The following is a 22,543-nucleotide window of genomic DNA, read 5'->3' as shown; positions in this document are numbered from 1 at the left end:
ATCTTACACATTGTGAGGCAGGTATGCCTCTGTGCCAAATCCCAGACCTCTGTCCTGCCAGTGCAGCAACTTGCAAAAATAATTATTTTGTCAAGTAATATTTTCAACTCTCGACTTCCACCTCTCTAGCTGCTCTCCCCACTTAGAGCAAAAAGATAATGTGAGTATACTTTATAGAAAATACGTAACCGTGTTTTTTCTCAAGGCCTCCTAAAATGGCAGATACCCTGATGATTGAGAATTGAACTTCTCGGTGCATGTCCAGGCAGTTTTTCTCTTTGAAAAAAAAATAACAAAACAAACTGGACTTGGTAAGTGGCCTCCACATGTGACACAGCAAACGAAAGAAACCAGTTTACAGCTTGATGCTCATGTTTCAGTTTCCAGACAGAGCTATCTATACAAAGGATCCAAGCTTTTCCGATAGATCTCCCCACAGGGGCCCAGTAGCTACTTGTTTTCCCTGAGAGCAAATGCAGAGGGCTCTTTGGGGCATCCAAATGGAAGGGTTTGCGATCATGGATTCTGTTTCAGAGCTAGTTTGCTGCATGAGCATTTAGGTGTTCAAGCACAGCTAGGCTCCCAGGAAACCAAAGCGATGTTCCAGAGGAGAGGGCTTTGCCTTCTCCATCACTTAGCCCAGTTAGCTCTAGAACACTTTCCAGCCGGATGGTGATGACCATTTTCAGCTATACGGTACATCATCAGTTAGGAGACTGAGGCATACTCAGTAAAGCAGACTTCTTCCTCTGGAGCAGGGCTGCCTAATTATATAGCCACTGCCAGAAAAGGAGCTAAATGCCTGGTAAAAGGGCTCTCTGGTCATTTTGTAAAATATTTTGTTTTTGGTGAACGTTTACACAGTAAATTAGGTTCCAATTTGACAACTTCTGTACAAACTGTTCAGTGACATAAGTTACATTTTTCACAATGTGTCAGCATTCTCTTTAATGGTGTTCTGGTTGTTGTGTTTCCAGTACTCTAGTTTCCCTGCCCCTTTATCTTCTCATTCTTGCTTTAGAGTAACTGTTGACCTTTTGGTCTCATGTAGATGGTTTGTGAGTAGAGCACTGCAATATTCTTTGTGTGCCACTGTTACTTTGCTAAAAGGTGATCTTGGGATAGTTTTGGTTCATGGTTTAAAAAATATCTCAGGGCAGTAGTCTCAAGGAGTCCTCTGGTCTCAACTGGTCCACTAAATCTGGGCTTTCTAAGAATTGAGTTCTGCTCAGCATTTTTCCCCCTTCTATCAGGGTCCATCTATTGTGGCCCTGATTAGAATGGTCGGCAGTGGTAGCTGGCCACCATGTAGTTCTTCTGGTCTCAGGGTAGAGGCGGCTGTGGCTTGTGTAGGCTGTTAGTCCTATAGACTAGTGTCTTCTCTGAGACTTTGATTTCCTTCTCTGGTCATTCTAAAGTCCAAATATGACCATGTTAAGTCCATTTTATTAGTAAACCAGTGTTACAGGTTTTTTAAAAACCCTCTGTCTCTATTAATGAGCAGAACAGACTAGTAATACGGAGTTGGGAGAGGGTTGGGCTGTCCAAAGTGGCATTAATCAGGGCCCATCCTGGGGCTGTGTGCAGCTATTTGACCACTGCTTTATGAATCATAATAGCAGTGTTAGCAATATGCATTGGAAACACAGATGTTGATCTGCTTTTTTTAAAATAAAAATTGTACATCTGGAAAAAGGAATGAGAAATTGAGACATTTAAATGTGGTGGAGGGAAGTCTTATTTTTTCCCCCAAAGGCTTAATAACTATGAGTAAGATTGCTTTAGAGATGCGTGCCCGGGCTTGTACAGCTTATGTTTTATTTCAAAAACGGGAGTAGGGGGTCAAATATTATGAAGAGAACTCTGAAAAGAACTATGTCCTTGGCCTTCCCTTAATGGCTGAGGCAATTTAAAAAAAAAAAAAAGGAACCTCCCTTTTTTATTTAAAAAACTGAATTCCCACTGCATTCCCTTAATAGTGTATAAATAACTTGAGACTGAAATGGACTCTGGAGATACATAAAACTGTCCCAGGTTAAGACACAAATAAAGTAATTTTTCATTAAATTAAGGAAAGCTTGAGTAGTTTGCAAACATAGGTCGAATTTTGCAAGAAGTTTATTTTTTGGGGAAAAAAACTTAGGCTTAAATTAAAAATGAAAAAAAAAAAAATCACCTAATCTCTCATCTTTCCAGGAAAAAATCAGAGGATAATGAGAGTTTCATGAAGAATAAAAGAATGAGCAGAATGGAAACTGGGTTATCGTTAGATTGTGGTTTTTCCTTGCTGGGAGGGAAGGATTGTACAGTAGAGGGGAGAGAGAGAGGTAGAGTTTTTGTACAACAGTTTTATCAATATGGATCAATTTGTTTTTCTAAACACACTTTTTTTTGTCTTTTTTCCTTCTGAGACCAAGAAGAGAAATGAGTAATGTTACAGGAGGAGTGATGTACGTTAGGTATTAGGACTGGTTGCTTGTGTCTGTTCTATTTACCAGTGTCTTAGCACAGTGCCTGGTAGCATGTTCGTAAAGCCAGATGCATTTTATTCTAAGATGCCCTTTTTTTTTACAGTTTCACATCTCTGATATTGGGATCTTTTAATCATTGGCATCTTAAAATTGTATTTTTTAATGTTACATAAAATAATGGTGCTGCTTATAAGAGTGTCTTTAAATGAAGTATATATTTGTTCAGTGAAAGCAAAAATGAATTAATAACTTGGATTAGAAGATTTATGAGAAGCTTGAATGAGTTAAGATAAAATTTGCAGGAAATAGACCACTTTGTTTTGGGGGAGTTCACTGAGTTTCTAGAATCTGTAAATTTATGTCTTCTACCAAATTTGGGATGTTTTCAGCCATTATTTCTTAAAATATTTTCCTGCATGAATCCCTTTCTCCTCCTCTTCTGGGACTCCAGTGACAGCAGTGTTTGACCTTTTGATATTGTCCCACAGGTCATTTCGATTCTGTTCATTTTCTTCCTCAAACTTAATTTTCTTTCTGTTCTTCAGATTGGATAAATTTCTGTTGATCTAATTTTAGGTTCATTGACACTTTTCCTCTGTCATCTCCATTGTGCTGTTGAGCCCATCCAATGAATTTTTTTTAATTTTGTATTTTTTGGTTCCAAAATGTACCATTCGTTCTTTATTACAGTTTCTATTTCTCTGCTGAAAACATCAGTTTTTCCACTCCATTTTACCTTTATGTCGTATAATACAGTTAAAAATAACTGCTTTAAAGTAGCTGATAAGTCCCAAAATGTGAGTTATCCCACAGTTGACATCTGTTAATTGTCTTTTCCCTTGAGAATAAGTCACATTTTTCTGGGCTTTTTTTTGGTTCTTGTATGTCAGGTAATTTTTGGTTCTATCTTGGACATCATGAATGTATGTTATGTACGCTTTGAATCCTGTTATATAATCCTCTGGAGAATTTTGTTTTAAATAAGCAGTCACTCTAGTTAGGTTCAGACTGCAAGTTCTTTCTTGCCTCATGTGGCCAGTAATTCTGAGGTCAGTTCAAGTTTCCAGAGCCTTTGCTATGCTGCTCTATGTCTGTCCCATGCATATGCCCAGGGGTTAGTCTGAGACTTAGCAATGGTTTAAAATTAGTTCAGTTCTCATGGCCTTTGCTATACTGCTTTGGACTGTCCTGCACAGCTCAGAAATGAGTCTGGGATTTGTATGGATTCATACACATTATTATAGGATCTCCTTCTCTGGTTTCCTCCTCTCTGGAAATTCCTATACTTCCCAGCCTGGAGGGGCCCTTTTTCCTGGTCCTCTGGCCAGAAAGAAGGGACTTCTCTCCAAGTTTTACCTGCCTACATTGCTACCACCGTGCAGCTCTGTGACTGGGGCCTGTCCTTTGGGCAAATACAAGACTGGAGGGGAAAAAACAAAGATATCCCTACACTCTTCGGACTGTGGGGCCCCTTTTCTTGGTTCCTTTGGTCAGAAAGGTGGAGTTTCTTTTGGAGTTTTAACCTTCAGCACCACTACTCAGCTGTGCTACTGGAGCCCATACAAAGCTGGGGGGAGGGTGCGGGGGAGGAATGAGAAACTCTTCCCCCATATGTGTCACTCTCCTCCACAATCCACCTACTTTACTGTACTTTCACATTCTTCAGGTGTTTGCTTTTTGTATTTTGTCCAAAGGTTTTGGTTGTAATCAACAGAGACATAGACAGTAGTGGGCTTACTCCATGTTGGCCAGAATAAGAACTTCCACTTTCTTTTAAATGATTTAAATAAACACTGTAGTTGACAATGCAGGGCTGTATTAAAGAGGTCCTTTTCCCTTCTGTCAGTCTCAGTTTTCTCATCTGTGGTCTCATTCTTCAAGGATGTAGTATGGAGAAGCTTATCGCTGCTCTGCTAAGAGTTGGTGGTAAAGGGCACATGTCAGGCTGTTACTGGGTTGCCAAGGCAACATTTGTGGAACCAACAAATCCCACACTTTCCCCCCTCCATGTTCTCACATTATTGAATTTTACAGCAGCTTTATTGAGAGATAATTCACATAGCACACAATTCACTGATTTAAATTTACAATTCAGTGGTTTTAAATAAGTTTACAAGGTTGTGCAGCCACCACCACAGTCAATTTTAGAAGATTTTCATTTCTGCAAAAAAGAAACCCTATATCCATTAGCAGTCACTTTCCATTTCCTCCCAATTCCTCCAGCTTCAGGCAACCACTAATCTTTTTATCTCTATGAATTTGCTTATTCTTGACATTTCATACAAGTAGGATCATACAGTATGTGGTCTTTTGTGACTGGCTTCTTTCACTTAACATAATGTTTTCAAGATTCATCCACTGTAGCACATACCAGTATTTAATTCTTTTTTTATGGCTGAATAATATTCCATTGTATGGATATACTACATTTTGTTTATCCATTCATTAGTTGATGGACATCTGGTTGTTTTCATTTTTTGGCTATCTGAATAATGCTGCTGTTAACATTCATGTACAAGCTCTTATGTAGACATGTTTTCATTTCTCTTGAGTATATACTTAGGAATGGAATTGCTAGTCATATGGTAATTCTATGTTTAACCTTTCGAGGATCTGCCAGACTGTTTTCCAAAGCAGCTGTACCATTTTACATCTCCACCAGCAATATATGAGAGTTCCAGTTTCTCTGCCATCACTTGACTGTTGTCTCTGAGTGGGTGTGAGGTAGTATCTCATTGTAGTTTTCATTTGCATTTCCCTGATGGCTAATGTTGAACATTTTTTCACGTGCTTATTGGCCATTTGTATATCTTCTTTGGAGACATGTCTATTCAGAACCTTTGCCCATTTTTTAATTGGGTTATTTGTCTTCTAATTGAGTTGTAAGAGTTTTTATATATGCTGGATACTAATCCCTTATCAGATACATGATTTGCAAATATTTTCTCACATTCTGTGGATTGTCTTTTACTTTCTTGATGGTGTTGTTTGAAGCACAGAAGTGTTTAATTTTGATGAAGTCCAATTTATCTGTTCTTTTCTTTTGTTGTTTGTGCTTTTGATGTCATAGCTAAGAATCCATTTCTTAACCCAAGGTCATAAAGATTCACTCCTGTGTTTTTTCTGTAAAGAGTTTTATGGTTTTAGCTCTTACATCGAGGTTAATGATCCATTTGGTATTAAGTTTTGTATATGGTGTAAGGTCAGGGTTCAACTTCATTCTTTTGCATGTGGATAACCAGTTGTCCTGGCACCATTTGCTGAAAAGACTAGTCTTTCTCCATTGAATTATCTTGTTGAAAATCATTTGACCATAAATTTAAGGGTGTATTTTGAACTCTTAGTTCTATTCTGTTAATCTAAATGTCTGTCTTTATGCCGGTACCTCACTATCTTAATTATCTACAGCTGTTTGATTATATTATCTCACCACTTTTTACTAAGTAAGACACAGTAAGCTTCTAAATGTCAGGCATGTTGAACATTAACATTATATATGAAAGTGAAAAATTCGTATTGGAGTCTTTATGTGCTAAATGGGCATATGGAACATTCAGTAGTTCCAATATGTGGTCATGCCCCTTATTGTTCTGGCATTATGTATACATTCTCATCATTTCCACAGTCAGTATCATAGGGCTGGCTTGTTGTGGACTGCAGAATGTTTGGTGTAGCAGGGATCTCTGAAACCATCCAGTGCTGGCCCAGCTGAGGAAACAGGTCTGGAAAGGTTGACTTTGGCCATACTGATTTTAGGGGCAATATGTAGAGAACGCTAAACTTCAGAGATACCTCTAGGCTTAGCCCAGTTGGGTTAAATTGGGCAGTTCTACTTGAAAATACATGTTTTTCTAGTTGCTCTGTTTAAAATGAATCATTCACAGAAGACCCTCATCAGTGCTATGTAGATAAAGCTATTGATTTGGGCATAAAGGTTATATTTAAAATCCTCTTTAATAACCCTGGTTCAGTGAAACCAAACGGATCATGTATTGATTTAAAAAAAAAAAAAAAAAACTAGTTTTCTTGATTAATTAGGTCATAAAAAAGAAAAGCCTATATTTTAACACTTTATTGCTTTTTCCCTTTGTTTTCTGCATAGAAATATAGCTGGAGGTCAGGTTCTTCATAATGAAACTCCCAAGCCAGAATCTGAATAGGCTTTAGCTTTGCCATCAAATACAGTTTGCCTTATTATCATATGGGACTATTTAATCCAAACCAATGGGAAGCACACCCTGAGTTGTGACCCCCAATTAAAGAGTCTCAGAGCGTATTTCTTGCCCTGACAGATAGAAAGTTGTGGTGTGCTTGTAGTACCGCTCCCTGCTATTAGAGAGGGAGTGAGTGGGGCATAAATGTTGTATTTGCTCCATCTGCAAGTGTTATAATAAGTTATTCAAAGCTCTTAGCACAGGACCAACCAGAGCGTGCCTCCCTCTCGGTTCCAGCACGTTTTCCTGCCCATCAGATGGCTGCTCCTCTGCTGGAGTCTTTGGAAGGTTCTGGTGTCTTTTGTTTTAATTGGCGGGCTAGAGCTGACTCCTATGGTGTGATTTTCATTAGAGAGAGGCTGGAGAGAGGGGAGTGTTGGACTGTCCTCCAAGCCCAATCATGAATATTAAACATAATACAATTACAGCTTTCAGATCAATTATTTTTCTTTTCAGCGGGCAAAGTTGATGAAATATGGGCTAGATAGGGATTTACAAAATCTACCGTTGGCTTCTCTTTGTCCCTGGAATCAGTTGACTTGGCATATCTGTGTGCCCATTTGCTGGGCTACCTGTTTCCCAGCATCGAGTATTTGATTTGAGTACTGAGGTGACAGGCTTTGCCAAGGTACGCTGCATCGCAGGTTGGTGCTGCACACTGTCAGATGTGTGCGCAGATACGGTTTTCTTAATGTGACTTTGAATGGCCAGTGTGGACTTCGCACGCTCTGTGTTGTTTGCAGTTCCTGCCTGTCGACAAGAACCCAGAGTGGTGCCTCTCTAAGGAGATGCACAGAAATGCTTTTCTTTTTTCCTGTGGGGAGAAGTTCAAGTCTTTTTTGGCCCATTTTTGTTTTCCTTACTGATACAATACACTGTTGCTGTATCTTTTGGTGTATTTGTTTATTTTGCTTGGAGCCACCATGCTGGTATCTAAATACAATGGGAAAACAGATGGCAAACTTTGAACTTCTGGACCAAATGTGTGTTTGCCTTTGTCTCCTTAACAGCCAAACTGTAAATTATGGAGTATAAATATTCAACAGAGGAGCTTTTCCTGAAAATCAGCACGGCAGAATAGACTCTTATTAACCAAATATGCACTGAAAAGTATGTGGGCGCAAATTTGTTTTTTTCCATCCTTTTCAAGTTCCCATTAGTAAGCAGGGCAGTTACAGCCTAGAGGCAGAGTTCCTTTTACTACAGCATTTCTACTTTTTCTCTCTTTCGTGCCCAAACATCCTTAGTTCTCTTACCCATCGTGCCTAAAGATAGATGTCTCTAAATGCTGATGGAGAGACCTGTTTTCATGTTTACTTCATGTTCTCTCTCTGCATCTTTCTAGTCCACGTCCCTCTATGTAAGTGGGGAATTGGATGGCATTCCATAGCAACAGAGCCCCCATCAGTCAGCATTGCCCAGTCAGTACCATGGCCTAGCCAGGAAGCATTACTAGCTCTCTCCTCTGTCTTCTAAGACCAGATTGTTTTAAAACTGGTTTGTTTAACAATGCCTAAGTAGTAGTAGTGGCAACCTGGTGGCATAGTGGCTAAGAGCTACGGCTGCTAACCAAAAGGTCAGCAGTTTGAATCCAGTGGGCGCTGCTTGAAAACCCTGTGGGGCGGTTCTACTCTGTCCTGTAGGGTCACTATGAGTCAGAATTGACTCGATGGCAACGGGTTAAATAGTAGTAGTGGTAGTAGTAGTAGTTGTTGTTAGCTGCCGTCAGGTTGATTCCAGTTTATGACGACACCATGTGTGCAGAGTTGAACTGCTCCATAGGGTTTTCAAGGCTGTGACCTTTTGGAAGCAGATCACCAGGCCTGTCATCCGCGGCACCTTTGGGTACATTCAGACTGCCAAAGTAGATGCATATATAATATCTTAAACATTATGAAACAAAGCATGCATATGTGAGTGTCTGTAAGGTATGTGAACACTATAAAGAATAGCAGTATCCACCACCCGGCTTACAGAACAGTCCTTTGGAAGGCCCCTGGGTGCCCTCCCGTCACGAAGGAGTTCTGTCACGAAGGAGTTCTTGTCTTTTAAACATTTAAACGATATAGCAGTATACAGAGAAAAAGTAAAAGCATTCCTGTATCCCCCTTATTCCTCCCTTGCCATTCCTCTTCTCCAAAGTAACTGCTCTTAACAGTTTAAGTATGTCCTTCCAGAATTTTATCTTTAAAATTTTTCTTAGACACGTAACATGCACATTCAGAATTGAATTTCAGAAGAAGCACAAAGAGGTGTAGAGGAAAGTGCCAGTCTTCTGTGCACCCTGCTTCCGGAGTCTCCCAGCTGGCCTCCACAGTGTTCTCCAGGAGTCATCTGAACACGCACGGTGTGCCCGTGTACCCCCAAAGACCCGTTAAGTGCTGTGCCCGTGGTCTTTGTGTGGAACACAGAGGTCACTGCCCTTCAGTGCATATAGATCTGCCTCATCCCCTAATGACTGCCCCATCCCACTGTGCAGCTGAGTTGTAATTGCTTTAACTAGCACTCAGTCAGTGGGGCTAGTTAATTGGGAAGTCCACATCGAGTCATTCAAATTCACGACAACTTAAATGTTGTATCTAGTTTTTCCTGTCCGTCTAATTATCATTCCTTAATAGGTAATGTTTTTACCTCAGGTTGCTTTTAAGACCTCTTTGTCTTTTCTATTTTCCTATTTTATTATGATACACTTAGGTATGTATTCCTTTTTATTCTGCTTAGCGTTGAGTATGAGTATGCCTGCCTGCCATTAATTTTAGAAAAATCTAAGCTGTTAACTTTTTGAACATTGCCTCTTCACCATATGCTCTACTTTCTCCTTCTGGAACTTCTTTTGGACATATGCTGAACCACCCTCCTTCTATCCTCCATCTCTTAACTCCTCATTCATATTTGTCATCTCTTTGTGCTCCATTCTGGGTACTTTCTTCAGACCTACCTAATTCACAAAGTCTCTTATCTGCTTCTTAGCCTATCTAATGAATGTAATTTCAGGAGTGATATTTACACTTACAGAAGTTTCATATGGCTTTTTTTAAAGCCAGTATCTCAGTATTCCCCTCTCCCCTTTTGGTGGGTCATAGTCTTATTATACTTCTGCTCCAGCATTGAATTAAGATCCAAACCCACTAGTTGCTGGTATTGGTGCCTGCCAGCACCCCTGCCCCAGGCACACACCCATGCAGGCAACTGCAACTCTAGCTGTCCACACTGGTTTTCGGCTCCGGCCCTGAATAAGTTGTTTATTTTGTGAGCTCAGCAATGCATTTAAAAGGATGTTAGTTACATAACGTTATTAAGTGATTTGCAGTGGGAGAGTTTTCAGGTTACCTAGTCAACACATTGCCTGAAACAGAATCCCCACCTTTTGCTACTAAAACAGGGCTGCAGCTAATGGCCTTTTGTGTGTGTACACATGTGTAGATATATGCTAGATAAATTCCAAGAATGGAATAGCTGGATCAAACGTAAAGAATAATTTTTATTTGATTGGATATTGCCAGATCACTCCCCAAAGAGGGATTTGTGCTCATATCAGGAGTATATAAATACCACCATAGATAGTGTTACCAACCTTTATCTTTGCCAGGTAGCTAGGTAACAAGTTCTCATTGTAGTTTTATTTTGTAATTTCTCTTATAACGAGTGAGCTTGATGAACATCTTACACACATTTAAAAATCATGAGTATTTCCATCTCTGCAAATTGTTTCTGTCTTTCCCCCCTCATTTTCATATTGGGTTGTCAGTCTTTATTATTAATTCCAAAGAATTGGTTATAAGAAATTAGTTAGCCTTCTCAGTTGCAGTCGTTTTTCCCAGTTTATCATTTGCCTTGACTTTTTGATACCTGATGTGGGAAAAACTTTATAAACACTTTTATATATATTTATCAATCTTCTTTTTTGACTTGTGTGGTTTTTTTTTTTTTTTAAATTGTTTATGCTTAGAAAGGCCTTCCCTACTCTGAATTTTTTTAAAGATTTGATTATGTTTAACTCTTTGAGCCCTCTGTAATTTATTTTGGCATAATGTATGTGGAAGAGATCCAAGTTGAAAAAATGATTATGGAGTGTTTTACTGTTAATTGCTATTGTAAGTGGGCTATTTCTTCAATTACATTCTTGAAACTAGTGGTTGTTTGTACATAAGATATTGATGGGTTTTAGAATATAAATACTTGCTTCTGAATTATTACTGATTCTTGGATTGTCATTGCTAACTAATGATAAATTTGCTTCCCATTTTTTAATCTCTCATATTTTTCTTTTGTCTAACTGTATCTGCTGATTTTTTCAGAACAATGTGAAATACGGTGGTGATGGTAGATCACTATTAGGAAATTAGCAATGTTTTCATTAGGAATGAGTGTTGTATTTCATCAGATTTCAGCACCCATGGAGACGACTGTGTAGCCTGTCTCATTTGTGACAGTGATGAAAACCAAACTCGTTGCTGTCCAGTCAGTTCCAACTCATAGTGACCCTTCCTAGTTGGAGTCTACTTGTTTGTAGTGTGCTGCTGTGGATTCTGTGAATATTTCCTTCTGGTCTTAGCACTGATGCAGATCTGTGGCTTTCTCTGATTGTCCCGTTAGGGTTTGGTTAGAGTGCTGGCTTCCAGTGGGGACGCTTTCCTTGTTCCCTGCACTGTGGGGCAGTTTGCACAGCACTGGAGAGAGCAGTTCTTACAGTTTTGCCAGATTTCACGTGCCCCCCCCCCTTTTTTTTTTTTTGCGGAGAGTGGTGCTTCTTGGTAGCTCCTCAGTTTGCTCTTTGTTGTTTAATCTATTTCTGTCTCCTAGAAAGCCATTTATTTCATCTAGGCTTTCAAATTTGGAGATTTGAAATACTCAACTCAAGAACATAGGAAACCTGAATAGATTATAATGACTTAAAAGAAACTGAATTACTTAAGAAAGAAAACTACGTCCTTGTAGTTCTGCTTTGCTTTTCAGGCAAGTTTTACCAAAACTTTAGTAAATTGTACCCTTCATCGTTATAAGGTATGATCTTCATCTAATGCTTTTTGCCCTGAAGCCCACCTTTTCTGATAGTAAAATTGTAGCCTCTCTTCCTTGTCATTCAGGTGTAGCAAATATTGAGTTATACTTTGTGATTCACTTGAAAGTCTTCCTGTTAGTAGGTGTGTTTGTCCTGTGTGCATCTATTAACACCAGAGACATGTTAAGGTCTTACTTCTGTCTGTGGTCTTGTGCTGTCTTTGTTTTGTACTTCACTGTATGGCCTGAGGGTTGGTATATCCTATTCCTTGTAATATTTTGCTTCAACACTTGGAGAAATTCTTTCAGAATATCCATAGGTAGCTCACTTTGAGTCCTTTGTGTTAAAATAACCCCCCTCAGAACTCTGAAAGATGTGTGTGCGCGCTCATACAATGAAAGAGTCTAGGGCATAGAATATATTTCAGAGTTTATGATCAAGTTTAATATATTATCATTGTTTGTCCAGCTCCCCTGCTAGATAGTGGGGTCTTTTCAGGGAAGTGATTGTCTCTTCCTTTTACATTAATCTGTACTTAAATTTTGGTTTCTGATGGGCAAGAGATTTCTGTGCTATTATCTAATTTATTCTTATGTGGAAATTCAGCATATACTTGTATAAAAAATAGTTTTAAGAGATTTTTAAAGAAATTCAGATGATTGCAGGGCAAGTAATTTCAGGACTTTAGGTCAGTGACTGCAGAGTGTCCACATTTTTTGTTGTTAGGTGCCATGGGGTCACTTCTGACTCATAGCAACCCTGTGTACAACAGAATGGAACACTGCCTGTTACTGCGCCATCTGCACAGTCGGCGTTATGTTTGAGGCCGTCGTTGCAGCCACCGTGTCATTCCATCTTGTTGAGGGTCTTCCTCTTTTTCGCTGACCCTCTACTTTACCAAGCATGATGTCCTTCTCCAGGGACTGGTCCCACCTAATAATAACGTGTCCAGAGTAAGTGAGACAAAGTCTCACTATCCTTGCTTCTAAGGAGCATGCTGACTGTACTGCTTCTGAGACAGATTTGTTAGTTCTTCTGGCAGTCATGGCATATTCGATAGTATTAATAATCTCTTAATCCCAGCTCTTTTGTTAATGCGTGGTCAACTGTAGGAGCATTCCGTCTCCAGATTTCAACAAGATGGTGATGAACTTACAAAGTCAAATATCCAAAAGTGTTCTTTTCCCAGCCAGGTAAGGCTGTGAGTTACAGACAAGTAATAGCTGATTTACCTCTTGCCCTGAATAGAATGTACCACTGGCAAAATTACTGTACTCGGCAGAAAACCTATCATTTGAACAGCCTTCTTAGGCTGACTCCCATGAGGAGTCGCAGTGCCAGTCAGAGCCAAATGTCCAGCTAAGCAGACTTGCTCCAGGCAGGTCGTCTTTTCCCTGATCCACAGATACAGTGAGGGTCAGGGCAGCCAGTGTGCTTGTCCTGGGTCTGTCTTATTCCACACACTTTTAAATAGCTGTGGGTACACTCTCAACTCGTTCATTTCTATTGTATCTTAGCCTCCTATGAAAGTATACTAATACGGAGATTTTAGATGTCTGCAACAGAAGGGGTTTTTTTGTTTTTAATTGTTGTAGTTAAATGAAGTTTACATTTCGAGTTAGTCTTCCATACAAAATTTTATCCATACATTGTTATGTGACCGATTGCTCTCTCCATACTGTGACAGCACACTCCTTTCTGCCCCTGATTCCCCATGTCCATTCAACCAGCTCGTAACCCTCTCTGCCTTCCCATCTCACCTCCGGACAGAAGCAGCCCCTGTGGTCTCTTGTATCTACTAGACTAAGAGGCACACTCTTCACGAGTATCACCTTATGTCCCACAGTCCAGTCCAATCCCTGTCTGAAGAGTTGGCCTCAGAAATTGTTTTAGTTCTGGGCTGATAGAGAGTCCAGCAGGGGCCATGCTTTCCAGGGTACCTCCAGTCAGACCCTTAAGTCTGGTCTTCTTACTAGAATTTGAGTTCTGTACCCCATCTTTCTCCTGCTCCATCCGGGACTCTCTGTTGTGTTCCCTGTCACGGTGGTCATTGGTGGTAGCCGGGCACCATCTAGTTCTGGTCTCAGGCTGATGAAGTCTCTGGTTTATGTGGCCCTTTCTGTCTCTAGGGCTACTACTTTCCTTGTGTCTTTGGTGTTCTTCATTCTCCTTTACTCCAGGTGGTTGGGACCAATTGATGCATCTTAGATGGCTGCTTGCAAGCTTTTAAGACCCCAGACCCCTACCCCTGATACTCTGTCCCTCAAAGTGTTTGATTGTATTCAGGAAACTTCTTAGCTTTGGTTTAGTCCAGTTGTGCTGACTTCCCCTGTAGTGTGTGCTGTCCTTTCCTTTGCCTAAGATCATTCTTATCTACTATCTAGTTAGTGAATAACCCCCCACCCCTGTAACCATCAAAGAATGTTTTCTTCTGTGTTTAAACCTTTTCTTGAGTAACAGAAGGGGTTTGATATTCTGTTTTCTTAGGAATGCCATGCACAGACCAGCACAGCTGAGGAGGACTCTGTAGTTTCAGACTGTAACTCTAACCACACATCCCTTCTCTGTGCTCACCTAGGGTGAGGATCCATGACCTCCGCACTGACAAAATCGCCCTGTCGCTCTCTGCTCACCAACTTGGCGTCTCCTCAGTCCAGATGGATGACTGGAAGATTGTCAGCGGAGGCGAGGAGGGCCTTGTCACTGTGTGGGATTATCGGATGAATCAAAAGCTGTGGGAGGTGCATTCCCGGTAAGGTCCTTCCCTCACGTGCTTTTCGTAATAACAGGAATAGTAAAGACAACGTAGTCACCCTGAGCCAGGCACTACGTGCTTTGCTTTCCATGCATTACCATCTTGCTCCTCGTAACCCTACTAGTTAGCTGTTACCATCTCCATTTTTCAGATGAGGAAACTGAGACTCAGAAATGGCCAGCTGGTCATTGCAGACACGGTTCCTCTCTCGTGCAGCCCTAAAATTGACATAATACCCAGCAGTTATTAGTCAGGTCCAAGTTTCTCTAAGAACTAAGAACAGAACTAATTTCTCGCAAATGTTGTTCCGGTTATTTTAGGATTCCACCATTTTAATAAAGGTAGAATAGGGCTTCAAACCTGTTTCTTCCTGGTTCAAACCACTGCTGAAAATCCGCATTTCTAACAAGTTCCCAGGCCATGCTAATGCTGCTGGTTAGGAACCAATTCTGAGAACCACTAGTAGAGCAGTGGTTCTCAAAATTTATTATCCATAAGAGTTACCTGGGGCTCTTGTTAAAATGTAGATTCTGATTCACTGTATCTAGGGTGCAAATGCAAATTCTCAGCAGGGGGTTTGAACTGGACCAAACTGGTTCGAAGCCCTGGGTAGAAAATAAAAGGTAACTGAAAAATGTAGGAAGCCAGCTAGAGACCACAGCTAGACTCCCCCCGAGATTCAGGTGAGACGTGTAGGTGCACTGCAGAGCTGCTCCAGGCCCTCTGTCCTCAACCCCAGAGAGTTGTGACAAGTATACCTGTGAGTATCTTCATTTCTTGTACTTCGCTTAAACTGTTTCAAAGGGCACTTTAGGCCTGAATACTTTTAGCCTTAACTAAGGAAGAATTTAACTGTAACATTCAAAAAGGTTTGTAGATGCTATCCTAAGCACAGGCAGGCAGCCTGGCCTGTGCTGACTGGAGGCCTCCCTCCCTTGGCCTCTCAAATACACCTAGAGGTGAAGTTAAGGGCAGAACTGGTTTCTTCCTTGGAGGGCAGTGTTAGCCAGTGCTGTGGCCAGCAGCTCTTAACAGATGGCCCTTAGGGTCTAGAGCCCTGTGTGACGACTACACTGCCCAACTCTGTCTGTCCCTTCCTCACTCAGGAAACAGGTACATCTGCCCTTTTTGGTTTCTGTGGTGATGCACTGAGTTGCCACCAGGTGGTGCCAACAGGCGATTAAAACTGCATTCTTGGTTTAAAGAGCTGGCTCAGCTCCTCCCCTAGGCCAACTCCCACAGTTGTCAAGGGCCCCAGAGAGGACAGTGCAGCCCCGCATCTTACTTCACCAGGCCTGCACGCCAGGAGACCTCACTTTTCTCTCCTTTGAAAAGCTGTGCTCCCTCAGATGGCTCAGGCAGGTGAAGTTTGGGTTAGTGAGGGCTACCGTTTTCACCCAAACAAGGCCAATCCCTCACTTCTGTCTTTACATGGTCTCTTGCTCCTGCTTTCTCTTCTGTGCTCTAGCCTGGCAGTCCTTTGTCAGTTGCACGTGACTGCCTCACTGTCCTCTTTTCAGCCCACCCTCCTCCTTCTGTTGGTGGAACCATCAGCCAGCCAGGTGGTAAGCCAGAGACTGAATCCTTTTCTCACATCCCTTCCCTGGTGTGGGCCCCCATCACCTCCTGCCTTACTTGGCCCAAGACAAGTTGTCCAAGAATATTTTGGTCAAGTTGGTGCCCCAAACCCTGGATGACAGGGCACAGTCGACCCCTTCACTGCTCTCAAAAGAACCCTCTGCTCTGGCCAAGAAGGAAGCCTGTCCCCAGTTACTCCAGGAGCAGCCCTGGCCTCTCCCTCCTACACCATGCTGTAGAAACACTGCCCGTCTGTGGGGATGTACGTATCTTACCTTCTTCAGTAGTTAGGAGCCTCCTCGATGGCAGGCATCTGTCTTTTTTTATTCTGTGGCTCCTGGCTCAGTACTGTGAACATAGCAGGCACTGGATAAATATCTTTAGGGTCAGTGAAAGCATCTGCTAAATAGATTTGAAGTTATTTGGGTCTACAGTTTTCTGAATGTGCCTTCACAGCGCAGTGTGGTGTCATTTGTAGCCCTCTGACTTTAGGACAGGAGAGGCCTTTACAGGTACCATGAGATCCCGCCTCCCCGCCCCTACAGACGGGGATACTGGCTCCGAGAGCTGGAGTGACCAGGCCATCCAGCCCAGGAGGTGGAAGTGGGGCTCTTCTCCACCATGTGGTGCCGAGTTGGCCTGAGTTTGTCCTCTATGTCTAAAACACACCCAGTGGCTGGGGCTTCAAAAAGAAAGAAAGAGCATCCTGACTTTTTACAAGGTAGTGCTTGGTGATAAGAGAAGTCTTGCTCAAAGTAGCTTTGGAACAGAGGTGAGACACTGCCCTCTTGGCCCAGTTTCCTCCTCTGTAGGAAAAGCTGGGCTAAGAGGGTTTCTAGAGTTCCCTGCGGCTCCAGCCCCCCGAGGCTGCACCAGCAGATGTAGGATGAGTTCCGGGTCAGTGGGACTCACCCTTAGAAAAGTCTCTCTCCCTTTGCATTCCAGGCACCCCGTTCGTCACATTGCCTTTAATAGCCACAGCCTCATCACGGCCAACGTACCTTATGAGAGGGTGGTGCGCAATGCCGACCTGGACAACTTCACCACTCACAGGAGGTCAGCTGGCTGGTCTAGGGGTGGGGGTGCGAGTATGCAGCTACTCAGAAAAGACAAGCATTGTTTGATTTGACTGATACCCAGCCCCGTGCCACATGGTCCCTGGCAGGATATGCCCTCAGGCACGTGACTCCTTTTATAGGAAGTTGGGAACATATATGTAGATGTTGTGGGTGATACTAGCCACATCCAGATGCCTGTTTTAAGTCCTTGCTCCCACAGTTGTCCTTCAGGACAGCTGCTCGGGGAGGTGCCGCTCCTATCTGGCTTTTACAGAGGGAGGGCAGGCCACACATGCAGGGGGCCTGTGCGACCTGCTTGTGGTTGACTTTATGTCATCACAGTGGCAAAGCCCAGTCCTCTGAGTCCTCATGCTCTGCTGGGTAACTCAGCTGCCAGTCAAAGGGAGACCCTGACTGAAGGTGGCACAGGTGCCTTTTTCTTATTAATTAGACTGCTGGCCTGGCTCTCAGGGTTCCCCCAGTACTCCCCCCACTGGGGCAGATGCCTCCCCTCCGAGTGCTTCACACACTCCACCAAACTTGTCCAATTGCCTGTCATCTCTCTAGTCCCAACACTTTGCATGTCTGACACACTGTGGGCACGCAGCACACGTTTGTAAAGTGAGTCGCAATCCTGTCTGAAGGTGCCTGCGGCCCGAGCAGATGCTGTGGGGGCCGGAGCCAGTAACGCAGTCCTGAGCCCTGTTGTCACCTCTCTGCTCTCTTCAGGCACCGGGGGCTGATCCACGCCTACGAGTTTGCAGTGGACCAGCTGGCCTTCCAGAGCACTCTGCCCATCTGCCGCTTGTCCTATGACACCATGGCTGGCTACAACTATGACCTCGCGCTCACCTTTCCCTACGACACTATTAGGGAGTGACCTCAGTTGGGAGCAGGGAGAAAAGGAGAAGAACCAATTTTATGAAGGAATGGGGCACTGGGCTATAAACGTTGGGGGAAGAAAGCAACCCCAGGGTGACACCACATCTTCCTGCCTTGCCTTCGCCTGTCCCCTCTGCCAGGTCATTCTTTAAACCGAGTTTGTCATGGTGTGTTTCCTCTTATCCTGTTCTCTCCATGCATCCTCTCACTTCTGGCTTTTCTATTTCCTCCTTTCTGCACAACCCCCAAATGTGACCTCTCCTCCCGACCTGGTCTGAGGCAGTGACAGCACCACTGCCCTGCACAAGCCAGTGCTGGGATCACCACACTCCCAGACGCCTCGCATATCTATCTCCCTGCATCATCGTACACATGACGAGAAACTACACCTCTTCAGACAAGGCCAGAATCACTACGGCCCTGCTGGCCATCCTTCCACTCTCCAAACTCCTTTCTCTTTCAGGGTCTCTTGGCCTGTGAGCCACAGGCATCTCCCTGTCCTTGGGATCTCAGCTCGGCTCTTTACTCAGGGTGGCCTTCTTTGACCCCCACCCCTAGTAAATCTGCTACAGCAGTATTTTTTCTTCACAGTGATTACCATGGTTTGTAATTATATATAATTATGTCATTAATGCTTAGTCTTGGGTCCATACGATGTGATACAATGTAGATACTTTCTAAATATTGGTTGACTAAACCCCATCCTCCACGTGGAATGGACAGTGGTTCGCCAGTAGAGAATGAGTGAGAAGAGGGGAAGTTATAGGGGGGAACCATTATCTGAAACCGCTAAGATAAAACAGGACAACACAGGAGAACTGTTCAGTTTGGTAAGTAAATTCCACCTCTAAAGTATGACGAGCACAAGCTGCTGCATTACTGTTGATTTAGATTTGTTCTAAGCTGCAGCTTCCACCTAATAAGCCTTCAGAATATCAAAGCAAAAACAGAACTACAAAAAAAAAAATCCATCCTCACAGTGGGTGGTCAACACCTCAAATCAGTAAAAAACTTAGGGCTATGCAGGGCTTGCCTAATACATCAACAAGCTTGAACCAACGGATGTGTACAGAATTTTGGATTTCATATATCTGTAGACCATACACAAATGACCAGGTACAAAGGCCACAAAGACTGATGCCACACTGCCAAATCTAGCGACCCCCAGCCCCGTGAAATTAGAAATCAACAAAAAGCAAAAAAACTGTAATAGGAAAACATACACCTGGAAATTCCAAACACTTCTGAATTAACTTGGGTTTAAAGAGAGAAATAAAAACAAACTATAAACAGCTCGAGACCTGAATGACAGTGTGAGCACAGAATATTACAACCCTTGGCCTGCAGCCAGAATGAGACCCAGAGAAGTCCTGGCTTTAATAGAAACCAGGACAAAGTGAGAATAAAATGAATTGAGCTGCCCCTCAGAAAGCTTAAAAAACCAAGGATAAAACCATGTATTATTAATGAAATAGAAAACCAACACATAGTAAAAATCTTTACAACCTTCCGAAAAGACAAAATAGGTAACTCTTGATAAAGAAAAAAGGTGCAAGGGACCATCAGAAACAAAAAAGGAGATAACTGGGGATACAGAGTAAGTGCTTTCAATCTTTCAGTGTGGGGAATCACGTGCCCACCTGATCCAGGAGAAAAGCTAAGCCTCCCTATGGGAAGGGCTTGCCATTACTCAAAGGCCCAGAACTTTGGAGTTGTGAAGGTTTCAGAAGGTTTTTCAGATTGCTTAAGATATTCAGTCTTTGAAAAAGTGCCACCCCATATCCAACCAGAAAGGAGAATGGGGCCAGATGAAGAGCAGCACCTGGGCAGCAGCATCTCTCAACCCAGAGAGCATGCTTCTTTATTTCAGACAGCCTTCCTTGACAGTTGACAGCTGTTTCCTCTCAACCAAACGATGTCCAGTGTGAAGCCATTCTTCGGCAAGCAGATGAGATACTTTACTTAGTCTCACCATCATGTGGTGGCCTGACCCCCTGGTGACCTCGCTTTATAAGGCTGTAATCCAGCCCCTGTTATTTTTCTCTTACAGTCCCAACGCAGCCTGCACCTGGACCACTGCCTAACACACTTTTTCTTTTCAAGCAGCAGCCTCTTGCTGTCTTGAGTTCACATTTCCTAGCTTTGCAGCAGTTAAAGATAATTTACGGATTTAAAAGAAAGTAGGCTGAGAAAATTTTACCAAAGTAACAAACACCAGAGTCTTAAACTATTGTCATCCACTGCTAACAGCTGGTGCCCTGTAAAAGTGCTACCAGCACAGGCTTTTCCCCCAAGCTGTTGAGGACACATCTCCCATTTGTGAAAACTTGCCTGGGTTTGACAGAGGACAGTTTATTGGGCCCAGACGGGGAACTTCGAGCACGCCAGCCTCAGTGTTTGCTGCTGTAGATAGACCTCAGCATCTCGGAAGAACGCACCCTGGTGGGGGAAAGACAAACGCCCCTTCATAATCAGCATTTACCCAGACATTTAAAAATGGCCCATGTCCATCTCCCGCCAGCCACCTTACCTTTACGCCTGCTGGCTCTTGTGAGGGAGCATCTTTGCAAGTTGTAACTGGGTTTTTAGCAGATCTGCTGTCGACTTTTCTTCTTTAGCTCTTCTGCTTCTCAAATTCTTTCACCCACAATCTCCCCTAAAGACAGAACTGACTCAAATATGCCGCTGGGGAATCTGGAGGCAAAAACCCCTGAGATCTTCTGTCTTGTCTTACAACATTATATGACTTTTGCTTTCTACTTTATAATATATCCATATTTGTTCTGATATTAAAACTCTGCAGTTTATTTATTGCTCAAATTACTCAGCACTGACAGTGTGTGCCATGCTAAGCCCCTGGGATACCAGTGTGCTAGCCCACGCCACCCACCCTCGTCACATCAGCCTTTAAATCTCACTTTGCGTGATTACCTGCTTGACAGTCCACAGTTCATTTTTTTTTTCCAGAGCTTCCACTACAGGGGTTCTTAAACCAGAATCCAAGAAGCCCACAAAATTACATTTGAGATTGTGCACAAGGGAATTTTTCTTGGCAGAAGTGTGGTATCTTTCATCAGTGTCTCCACGGGGACTAGAGGCCCCCCGAGAATTTCATCTCTGCTACTAGACTGTGTTTCTCAATCCCAGCCATAGGCTGCCTTGGTAGCAACTGTTGCTCAGGCAATGAAGTATGTTAAAAGATTCTAGGGAAGGCATCACTTTCCCCAAAGTAGAAATCTCCCCCTGGCTTACTGCTTAGATTTCAGCTGATCAAAGGAAAAACAATTTCCCTAAGACTAGAAATTTTGGTCCTTTCTGAAAGGGAAAGCTGACAGCCCCAAGGTGAAGGCCTCTACCCCGGCACCCCCAACCAAAAACCAAACCCGTTGCCATCGAGTCGATTCCGACTGATAGTGACCCTATAGGACAGAGTAGACCTGCCCCATAGGGTTTCCAAGGAGCAGCTGGTGGATTTGAACTGCTGGCCTTTTTTTTTGGTCAGCAGCCAAGCTCTTAATCACTTCCCACTACAGCTCCTCCTGGCACCCCCAGGAGGGCTAAAAACCAATTGCTGTTGAGTTGACTCCGACACATAGCAACCCCATGTATGTCAGAGTAGAACTGCTCCTATAGGGTTTTCAGTGGCTGATCTTGGGGAGGTAGAGTTCCAGGTCTTTCTCCTGAGTTGTCACTAGGTGCACTTGAACTGCCAGCCTTTTCAGTCAGCAGCCAGGCACTTAACTGTTAGCGACATCCCCAGGACGAAAACAAACCAAGCCCATTGCTGTCAAGTCAATTCCGACTCACAGTGACCCTACAGGACAGAGTAGACCTGCCCCATTGGGTTTCCAAGGAAAGGATGGTGGATCTGAATTACTGACCTTTCGGTTAGGAGCCGAGCCCTTAACCTCTGCACCACCCGGGCTCTGCCTCAGGACAGGAGGCCCCAAATTAAGGGCAGATGTTCCCCAGTTTGCATGTGAAATCGCAAACACCAGCTGCTGCAAACTGGCGGGCTTGCCCCTGCTGAAGTCACAGCCTCCCAAGTCCTCTCTCGCCACAGAACTGTCTGGTGGCCTGCTGTTGTGAGATCCTGACGGGGGGCTGTCTCCTTCCTGACTCGGGGCCTCTGCTCTGAGCAGCAGCTGTGGCAGCAGAAAGCTGATGGCGCTGGCCGGCCTGGGCCAAAGCGCTGGGAGCCTCACAGCCCTGCGGCGTCCCCCTGCGTGGCCAGGCCAGATGGTTACCTGGCTGCTGCAGCGGAGCCTGCAGCGATTTGGACGGTGTCTGCCTCTAATGTGGGATGGCAGATCGGCTCTCGCTGGGCTGCAGTGGGTGCCATGTGGGCTCCGTGTGCGCTCGGCCTCTGATGTTGAGTGTGGGCTTCCAGCAGCAGGTCCTCGCCTGCTCTGCACCGAGGCCTTTCTTCTGCAGGAAGGGAGGGAGAATGCCCCGCCCCCAGAGCTGAGCCTGCTGTGTCAGATCTTCCCTTGCACAGTGCTGGGACAAAAATGCTGCCTGGTCCTTCTGTAAGGTGGAGGAGGCAGCACGCCGCTCCCAGCACACGTTGCTGACCTGACTAC

At 43.5% G+C, this 22,543-nt stretch overlaps 1 protein-coding gene across 1 annotated transcript in view; it reads left to right on the top strand.

Annotated features, from left to right (window-relative positions):
* FBXW8 (F-box and WD repeat domain containing 8) overlaps positions 1-19,848 on the top strand; it is a 140,430-nt gene extending 120,582 nt beyond the window's left edge. Inside the window, exons 9-11 of the mRNA XM_004379119.3 lie at positions 14,266-14,439; positions 16,966-17,076; positions 17,808-19,848. Of these exons, the coding sequence (XP_004379176.1) occupies positions 14,266-14,439; positions 16,966-17,076; positions 17,808-17,958 (436 nt within the window). The 3' untranslated portion in view covers positions 17,959-19,848. The remainder of the gene's footprint in view (positions 1-14,265; positions 14,440-16,965; positions 17,077-17,807) is intronic.
* The last annotated feature ends 2,695 nt before the right edge of the window (positions 19,849-22,543 follow it).

The sequence above is a fragment of the Trichechus manatus genome, unplaced genomic scaffold, assembly GCF_000243295.1.
Source record: "Trichechus manatus latirostris isolate Lorelei unplaced genomic scaffold, TriManLat1.0 scaffold00061, whole genome shotgun sequence".
NCBI lineage: Eukaryota > Metazoa > Chordata > Mammalia > Sirenia > Trichechidae > Trichechus > Trichechus manatus.
This window is presented reverse-complemented; position numbering and strand designations above follow the sequence as displayed.